This window comes from Zonotrichia albicollis, chromosome 2, assembly GCF_047830755.1.
Source record: "Zonotrichia albicollis isolate bZonAlb1 chromosome 2, bZonAlb1.hap1, whole genome shotgun sequence".
NCBI lineage: Eukaryota > Metazoa > Chordata > Aves > Passeriformes > Passerellidae > Zonotrichia > Zonotrichia albicollis.
Window position 1 is genome coordinate 111,658,601 of NC_133820.1, and position 9,861 is coordinate 111,668,461.

Consider the following 9,861-nt stretch of genomic DNA (forward strand, 5'->3'; position numbering starts at 1 on the left):
GGGCTTTATCCAAAGTGAGAATTAAAATTAAAATCCTTCCAATGTAAAGAAGATTTATTTTTTAACTTACCTGATTTTAAAACCAGTTTATACCTTTGTGTGTTTCCATCTCTTTTGCAGTATAAGAACTTTAAGTTAAACCTGCTTAAATCATTGACCTAGACTAGATTAAAAATGGTGGGCCCAAAAAGAAAAAAGAACAAACAGGCTCACAGCCATTAAGGGGTGACCGGCTTATAATAAGCATCAGTAAACAAGGGCTTGTCCAAAAAGATGTGTAATGTCTGAGACATTAATTTAGAAATACAGAAGTGCTATTAAAATGAAATCTCTCTCTACAGCTGTGCAAACTATGGACCAACATACCACTGCCAAACGCCTTCCAAATAACCATGCACCCTTTCCATGCCCAGTATTTACTATTTAAGGGGCTTCTGTGGTAGTCAGTGACACAAACACTTCAAGAACCACTGATTTACTCTTGGCACTGCAATAAATTTAACTGTGGAAGGGATATAACTTTCTACTTAAAACTGCGGGTCAGACATACAAAACACCAAAAGTACCTAAAGTATGAATTAGTAATAGAAACAAGTTTATGTAACTATTTTTGTAAAATTATTGCTGCTTTTTGAAATAGACAGGAAGTTGGGGCATTTGGAGGGGGCATTTTAATGATTTTATTTGGTCAAGAATTCTAGATCAGTGAATAGATTAATAGATTGTTTTAAAATATGAGGTCTAATATAATATTTGGAAAGAGACACCAAAAGAAGCAAGTGGCACATACAGTGACTTATCTTACACAACACAGTTCACCTCAAGATAATTCAAGTGCAGAAAAAAAAATTCTATAGTGTGCCCATTATATAATGCATATGCATGTTTATATATATGCATATATTTTCCCAGTCAATGGGACACAATTTTGCGAAAACATACATTTATATCTTTACTTCAAATATTGAGTCCTTTTGCCACAAAAAAACCCCCAAAAAACCAAACCAAACCAAAACAAAAAAACCCACCAAACCAACCAAACAAACAAACAAAAGTAAAAAAGTAGAGGAGTTTCTTTTGGTTTTCTTAATTTCTCTGGAGGACAAGTTAACTGCCAACTTCAGGATGGCCAGTCTGACTTTATTGGTGATTACTAAATTAAACACGTCTTAATAGAAATATTACTTAGGCTTTCTCTGCATGTGCTTTCAGATGGGAAAAACAATACTGCATTTAAATCACACAGACCAAAGGGCACTCTCTGAAGGCATGGAACTCTCTAGGGCCAGATAAAAATGCTGATGTAGAATCGAAAGTTAATTACAGAGGAGAGGTGCCACAGGGTTCTTCAGACCTTCAGAAATATGCAAATTAGTGTGTAATCTCTAGGCTGTGTTATGTTAATTAAATTCCCAGTCCTTATTACTGACGATTTACTTGAAGTAACTATTTATTTAGTGATTTTTGAAAGGGTTTGTGAACTAAAGAGTTGCACTTCAAGTACTGCTTCTGACAGTGTATTGTATCACAACTTGATGGGAAAAACTCTGAAAGAACTTTCTGTGTTTCTGCCCTCAGGCAATCCAGGCTATTAATGGCTACACCAACATGAGTGCTGAAGAGTTCACAAACATGATATTTCAGAAGATAGATGTGAACAATGACGGTAAGAATCTAGGTTTTGTTGGCATTGGCAGGGACTCTTCTGCAAGAAGGGATTTGAACATGCAGCTGAAGGATGACTGGTTTAGATAACTGAAAGCCCAAATCTGCTCTTCTTTGCCCTTATTTTACTTCAATTTCACAGTGAAGTCAACTGACAAAGGAATTACATGCAGTAATTACATGCAGTAAAAACAGCTCCTGCACTGTTCATCCAAAATGCTGGTTCTCAGGTTGCATAGCATATGAAAATGTAATTGGCAGTGGGGGAGTAATATATTTGTGTTGGCATAATCTATTTTAAATTCTTAAAAAAAACCCAAATAGGATGAATGGTTTTACATGTTCTAGCATGTTCTAAAGACTGGTGAGCATATTGGATGTTCCTTGAAGGCTGACTGTCAATGCATGCTAAGATACATGCTCCTGGTTTTTCCTCAAGATACTAAATTAAGCCAATTGGTCTTGCATTTGGAAACCATGATTTCATTTCACTGCTTCAGAGTTGTTTCTAATTGAAAATTTATTACAGATTAATGTCCTCCCTCATACTTCTAATCATGAAGATAATCCTTCCACTGGCAACTATGTTTTACAGCAGTTGCTGCAATCATTGGTAAATTTGGAACATTAGGAAAGCTAAAAAGAGCAAAGTCAGGTCACAGACAGGAATTTGAGGCAGTTTGGCAGAGAGGGGCATTTTTATGGTCTTATTTAGTGTATTGAAGTTACTCATTTTTAAAGAGTTGTTTGAAATATATAATCAGAGTATAAACAGTGGTCTTGTGATGCACGTGGAGGATGCCTTAGTGGAGGATTTTTTGACCCACCTCCTTGGCCCACTCTTTGGTGAAGACAAATTTTGAAAGAAGTGCAAATAACACAGTCAAAATCTAACCCAAATTATATGATTATTCACTGCTTTGACCATACATTCACTGGCAAGCAATAGTTGTATCTGAGCTAGACCATCATTAGTGTCATACATTTTAGCAAGGAAAATCCAAAGCATAACATACTGAGGATTATCTTCATAGTGGTTCCGTTTCAAACAGTTTTCCATAGTTCTTAGTTTTTAAATTGCTGGAAAGCAACAGGACTAGCTTCACCTGAGGAATAGGCCAAGTTTTACCAAATTTAGCTTCAACTATGCTACCTCCTGTAGCTTATTTAAAAAAAGTGCAAATAGACAAATAAATTGCAAAGTCCTTCCTTACATTAATATACAATAAATAATCCCATGGGTTGTAAGGAACAACTCTTAAAACACATCTCCAGTTGGTTTTGCAATTTATTTTCATTATCTCACAGAAATCTGAGGCCCATCACAGCAGAAGTGAGTCTGGGCCTGCCAGCGTAACCTCATCTGGCAACGGCAGTGTGGTCTGTATGCCTGCTATTGGCACATCAAAATGCACAGCTTGGGATCAGGAGGAGGGAATCCAAGACAAACTGCCCTGAATAAGCAGGAAAATGGAGCAGCATGTCTATGTGATGAGTCCAGGAACCCCATGCACCCAAAGACCTGAGTCAAAGGCAATACAGAGTGAAGGAGAGGGGAACTAAGAGCAGTGTCTGGGATAGGAGGAGAGTTCAGAGGAAGCGAGTGGATTAGTGACAAAGCAGGATGGTGCATGCAAGTGTACAGAGATGGCTTGTTCTGAGTCTGCTTGTGTAATGATTATATAGGCTGTTGTTGAAAAAAGAAGAACAAACTTCCTCAGGGCTCTGCATGCCAGCTCTTGGAGAGGGTCTTAGTACTTTCATTGAAGCCTAAGAACCAGGACTTCTGTCAAATGAGGACCTTCCTCTTTATATGAGCCTTTCACCAGTGTAGCAAGGACATATGTGACTAAACAGAAAGCAAACTTTACTGACTATTGCTAGAAAGTGTTTTTCACATTTTTTAAATGCTGATAGTTTTCCTTTTTCATGTCAGATGATGTTTCCAAGGCTGCCATGGACAAAAAACAAGACATAAAAAACCAAAAAAACCAACCAAACAAACAAAACACAAACAAAACAAAACAAAAACCAAAAAAACCAACAAAAAAAAAACCAAACAAAAACCCTCCAAACCTACAGGGACTACTTAAACATGAAAACAGCCAAAAGTCAGCACACTAAGCATTCACCAGACATACACATGTCTAAAACTGCTGCTCCCTGGGGCCTTAACTCATCCAGCTATTTTCCTCTTCGCCTGGCCCTTGTCATTTCTAATTTTACAGAGAAATCATTCATTGTTGTGAATTTAACAAGAAACTTTAAACCATTCTCAGAGGAAACAATCTGGCTCTTCTTGTTAAACCAAGATTTATTTCTCCTCTTAAGGTAAAACAGCATCACTGGAATAACCTCTAGACAGAGAACTATGGACATGTCTGTGTACTATGCAAATAGACAGATGCCTAGAACTGTTGTTGACTGGGAAAAGAGCAGTAAAAGAGGAGGAATATTAAACAATATCCCTACTCTTCAATAAAAGAGATTTTATTGTTGTCTTGAAACTTCGAAGTTATAAGCTGATTTTGACATGACCCCAAAAAAATCACACTCTAAATGGCCATTTCAGTTCCTTGGAAGAATTTATATATCAAACCACTTTGCTGATTTTTTTTCCCTACATCTCATAATGATTCTAAATAATCCTAGTAGTCAACACGGGGACTATGACCACTAATCCTTAGCAAATCACACCCTAATCTCTTTTAAAATCAGCTCTAATATAAATTCCAGTTAGCTCAGTGAGAAGTGGCCAGTACATCCAAATTCAGCCCTGATACATGCTTCATTAGAGCTCCTTTACCACATTTATGTGCACTTACAATTATTTCAGACTTCAGTGAAAACTATGTTTGACCTGTTTTAACAGAAAAACAAGTGAGTGAGGATCTGACTGATGCAAAGTGAGAAATCATTAGCAAATACTCTACCTGCATTTTTCTATCAGCAACTTTCATAAGGGATTCAATCGGGTGTGAGTGGTCTTTTGTTCACTAGAGAGATCGCTGTGTTTCTAAGCTTCTAAAGACTATCTGACTTTCTTTTAGGGGAACTGACTTTAGAAGAGTTTATCAATGGTGTGGAAAAAGACGAGGACCTAATGGAATTAATTACGAAAAGTTTTGACCTTTCCAACGTACTCAAAGTCATACAGAACGGCAGGAGAAACAGCGTCTGAAGGATCCAGTCATGGATGTGGTCTCTGTCTCATAATTTCAAGGAAGATGATATTCATTGTATTCAGAGAGGCTGATGTTGTCAAAGCCTGCCCAGGCAATACTGAGCAGCCTTCTCCAGGAGCAACAATTTTCAGTCTTTCTATATCTCATTTTATTTTCTTTATTCTTTCCCTTGCTAATGACTGTGGCAGCCACAGGAAAAAAAAAAAAAACCTGAAAAAACCCCAACAACTTATGCCTGCATAAAATAGAAAAGATACTTGATGCTGTAAAAGTCTCTGTGATCTAGATCTCTATGAACATGTTGTGGTCAAAACCTGGCTGGCTAGCTGCTCACTCACTCCACTCTAGTGGGATGGGAAAGAGAATTGGAAGAGCAAAAGTGAGATAACTTGTGGGCTGAGATAAAGACAGTTTAAAATGGAAAGAAAATGCGAGCAGGCAAAGCAAAGCAAGGAATTCATTCAGCATTTCCCACAGGCAGGAAGATGTTCAAACATCTCCATGGAAAGCACGGATCCATCAAGCATAAGGGTGACTTGAGAAGACAAATGCTGTCACTTTGAACATCCTCTCCCTTCCTTCTTCTCACCCAGCTTTACATGCAGAACATGACTCCACACAGTGTGGGACATCCCTATGGCCGTTTGGGGATGGGCTGTCCTGGCTGTGTCCCCTCGCAGCTCCTTGGCACCCCAGCCCACTCAGTGCTGGGTGGGGTGAGAGGCAGAAAAGGACTTGTCACTGTGCAAGTGCTTCTCAGCAGTAATGAAAACATCTTTGTGTTATCAATATAGTTTTGGTCACAAATCCAAAACACAGTCTCATACCAGGTACTATGAAGAAAATTACCACTATCCGAACTGAAAACAGCACAATCTCTTCTGTTCAGACTAATCGATAAAATAATGGAAATTATGTAAACTGCAACTTTTCTAAAAGACACAAAGTTAATAATTTTTTTCTTTTAATAATGTGTTCTTTAACCTACTATCTAAAGTGTGGGCACAAACTTTTAGGTAGGACTGTGTTCTATCCAGATTAATTAAGAACAAAGCCTGCTTTGTATTAACCTAACATTTGCTCTAATCAGTACTCAAAATTGGATTAAGTTCTCTGGGAAACACTTCAGCTAGCTCAATATTCCCAAGATGTGTATCCTCCTTAACTCTCTACTACTCTTGATTTTATTACATGTGTTAATTAAAATAATGTGGTATTTTGATGTCTTTTCCAGGGCTCAGCCACTGTTCTTTTAAATTAAAATGTTGGAATTAAATTTTGTTGTCTTTGTAAAGCAAAATTAGAAGTTCAGAGAGTAGCAAAACTCAAATCATTTTGCAAGCGCTGCCAGAGATTTGTGTCTTTTGATTTTATGTCCTCCCTTTGCAAAAAAATTGTTTTTACTGGGCTCTTTGCCAGGGCTGTATGAAACAAAAGGTAAGAGATATAGGGTCACTCGTACTTCTGCAAAACAGACTGCCTTTCCCTGACTAATTTAGGTGTCTTTGCCCTTCCAATTACCTCAGTGAAAGCTTTTAGCAATGGAGTCTTTCTGAGATTTCTACCTCCTGTCAAACTGGCTTGCAATTGTCTCTGAAGGTGGTAGCCAGGACTGCAGGGAAGGCATCTGCATGTGGCACGATCACATATTCTTCAGTTTTTTTAGGAAAGCAGGCTCAAAGCACAACCTTACTTTGTAAATAACAAGACTAATTCTATGAACTGTAATGGAATGGCATGAAATGTGTGCAAAGGGAAAACTATAGCTCTTTCTGGTTCTATCTGGTTCTCAAGTCTGTAACAAGTTTTATCAAATTACTATATTATATCACAGGACTAAGTTTTCCTTGAGTGACAATGCCTTGCAAGAATTACACTAATATTAATTACTGTTAAAAACATCAGAATTAAGCAAAATAATTTGTGGAAGGATTGGTGCAAGTTGAACAAAACAGTTATTAAGACTTCAATATGAAAGAGTTTTTCTTCAAAATTCACTCCAAATCCATGTCCAGTTGCACATGAAATGTACTACTCCATCATCTACAGTTATTATCCCAGGTTCTGGTTGATCAATGGAATATAGAAAGAATATGCAACATGAATCACTTGACATTACAAACAATTCTGACATTATAGATCTGACATTTGAATCTTTTACATCCTTAATAAAAAAAATATATGTATGAGATTGCTGGTGTTTTGAATTTTATGTTTTTGTATTTATTCATCTTTGACACACACGTGTCACTGTCAGCTTTCTCACATCCAGACTTCAGAAAATCACTGCTCTTAGTCTGACGCTTTTGTATTTAAAACCTATGAGGGTCTTTCAGAATTGACTTTACAATATTTAAAATAAAATGGTACGATCTAAGCAGCTTGGGCGTATGGAATCAGCTGTATTTGGGATTTTTTTGTTTTAAACTAATGAAGTGATAGACTTGCCAAAATAGCTACTGTGAAAAATGCTAATCCCTTGGTTTTAAAATTTTAAAACTTTGATAGTAATAAAATGGTTATAAAAATAGTAATACAATTAGAGTAATAATAATTTGGACAATTTGAATTAGGACAATATGAGACAATAAAAACAAAGAGTTACAGATGTCTGGGTACCTTTTTCTGGGCAGCACAAGCGCAAAAAAGGACACCCATTAACAAAGGATTAACCCTTAAAAACAATAGTCTGTTGCGTATTCATACATCTCATACATGATGCATAAATTCCATTCAAATACAGGATTCTGTCTGGTCATCGTCAGCTTCTTCCGCATAAGCCTAACAGCGTCATCCTGGCTGTGTGAGGCGGGAAAAAGTTCATTTCTCCTGATAATGGAGGAATAAATTCTCTTTTTCTGAAAGATTTAGGTGCCCTGTGACTGCTGTCTCAGCACAAGTCCTTTCTTCAGAAAAAAAGTATCCTACATAGTATAGTTTCTATTTTAACATTTTGTTATAACCTAAAACTATATTTACCACACTACTTAAGAGAATTAATACAGGATTACTTTCTAATACAACACATAATATTCATTTTAATATTTGCAAAAAGCCAATCATAAAATATGCATTTTTCACACTACTATCTATATACACTGACTCTTTTTTTTATAAGTGGATTTTTTAAAGAGTATTTCCAGTTAAATTTGCCTAATTTTTCTGCATAATTGTAATTATATGAAGTGAATTACCAATTCTGGAAGAGTTCTGTTTGCATTATAAAACAATGTATGTAAGGAAATTCTTGGTCATATTTTTCTAGATTAAATTAGGAAGGTGTAGCTGAAATGCTCATTTCCTACACTAATTTGAAAGTATTTAGCAGAAACCTGTGTAATTAAGATGCAAGTATAGGTGTATTTTAATGTAAACACTGTGCCACATCATTTCAAAAATTATCTGTCTACATTAACTCCACATGTTGGCAACTATACATAAGATTCTACACAATATTTTTTTCTAAGTTGATTAACATACATTTCTTTGGACAAGTTAAACACAATTCGATCTCAAGCAGCTGTTTGAGATAAATGCATTATGGCCATAACTTCTATCTAAACTTGTCAACAGCCCATCAAGTGTATCAGTAAAATCAGGTAACACATGGAAAACCTGTCAAGTGTGACCCCTCCTCCCGAAATATTGTCCTGAAACAACATGAAGCTGCAGCTCATCATTTTGGAGGCAATTTGTAGTCACAAAGGTATACTGCAAATTGACCTGACCATCAGAATGCTTGATTGAATTGCTGGTTGAATGGTCAGCAGAAAAGGAAAAAGAAAGCCCAGTGTTAGTGCATGTTATATACACACCTTAGCAAACACTTCTGTGGTTCAGGGCATTGCTGACCTGATGATCCTGAGGCCCGCAAGGTGCTTTTGCTTAGAAGCCCTGCATGAGAGAAAAGGTTCTTCACCCAGAGGGTGATTGGTCACTGGAACAGGCTCCCCAGGGCAGTGGTCACAGCCCCAAGGCTGCTAGGGCTCAAGCAGCACTTGGACAATGCTCTCAGGCACAGGGTGTGACTCCTGGAGGTGGTGCTGGGCAGGGCCAGCAGCTGGACTTCATACTTGGATGGATGAAAAGTGACATCTCCTGCTTAGGCCCACACTGATTTTTGTCTTACAGCAGCCCTTTGACAGAAGAGTCAGCCATTAAAGGTAACTTAATTACTCTAAAGGTGTTGCTGTATCACTGCTTAATTTTTATTTCCACCTCCTCTGCAGTAGAATCATAGAAGTGTTTGGGTTGAAAGGAACATTAAAGATCACCTAGTTCCAAATCCCCTGCCATGGGCAGGGAACTTTCCACTGGACCAGTTTACTCAGAGCCTCATCCAGCCTGATCTTGGACACCTCCAAGGACAGGTAGTCCACAACCTGCAAGACAATTCAAGACACCTTGCTAGGCAGTTTTTACTGTGCTTAAAAGCAACACTGTATTGAAACAATAACTTTTGAGTTCCAAAGAACCATCTGGCTCCAGTTTGAAATTAAGGCCTGAATTTTTTGTCACCTTTCAAACTGCACTGTTTACAGAAACTCATGTCCTGTGCAGAATACTGGAGACGCTGGGAGGGAGGACTGGGTAGAACTGACATGGTAGGACATGACATAGAACAACCAAAAATCATAAAGGAAAAGAAAGGTGAAGAAACCTTAAAAGGAAAAGGAGGTAGCAAAGATCAGGCCTCACCTAAGGATTATCATGATGTGACAACCTCTGTCCCTAAGGACATATTCTAAAGGTAAGTCTAAATGTCAGAGTAGGGAAAAGAGGAAAAGGAAGAGACTGAGTCTATGGAAGGGCACATTCATGTTCTGTACCTCAGACAATACCTGACAACAAGTGCATAACAAAAAGCAAAATATATGGTACTTAATCTGAGGGGTCTGTCTGAAATTTGGCTTTCCTTGCTGCCCTAATAGAACCAAAATCTTTTCCAACAATGCACTGAAGGTAAAGCTCAAAAGAGATGAGACATGTTAGCCTGTCATCTCTTTATCAT

General features: G+C 37.5%; 1 protein-coding gene across 1 annotated transcript in view; it reads left to right on the forward strand.

Annotated features, from left to right (window-relative positions):
• GUCA1C (guanylate cyclase activator 1C) overlaps nt 1-6,013 on the forward strand; it is a 37,980-nt gene extending 31,967 nt beyond the window's left edge. The window contains exons 3-4 of the mRNA XM_005492555.2: nt 1,579-1,666; nt 4,716-6,013. Of these exons, the coding sequence (XP_005492612.1) occupies nt 1,579-1,666; nt 4,716-4,846 (219 nt within the window). The 3' untranslated portion in view covers nt 4,847-6,013. The remainder of the gene's footprint in view (nt 1-1,578; nt 1,667-4,715) is intronic.
• The last annotated feature ends 3,848 nt before the right edge of the window (nt 6,014-9,861 follow it).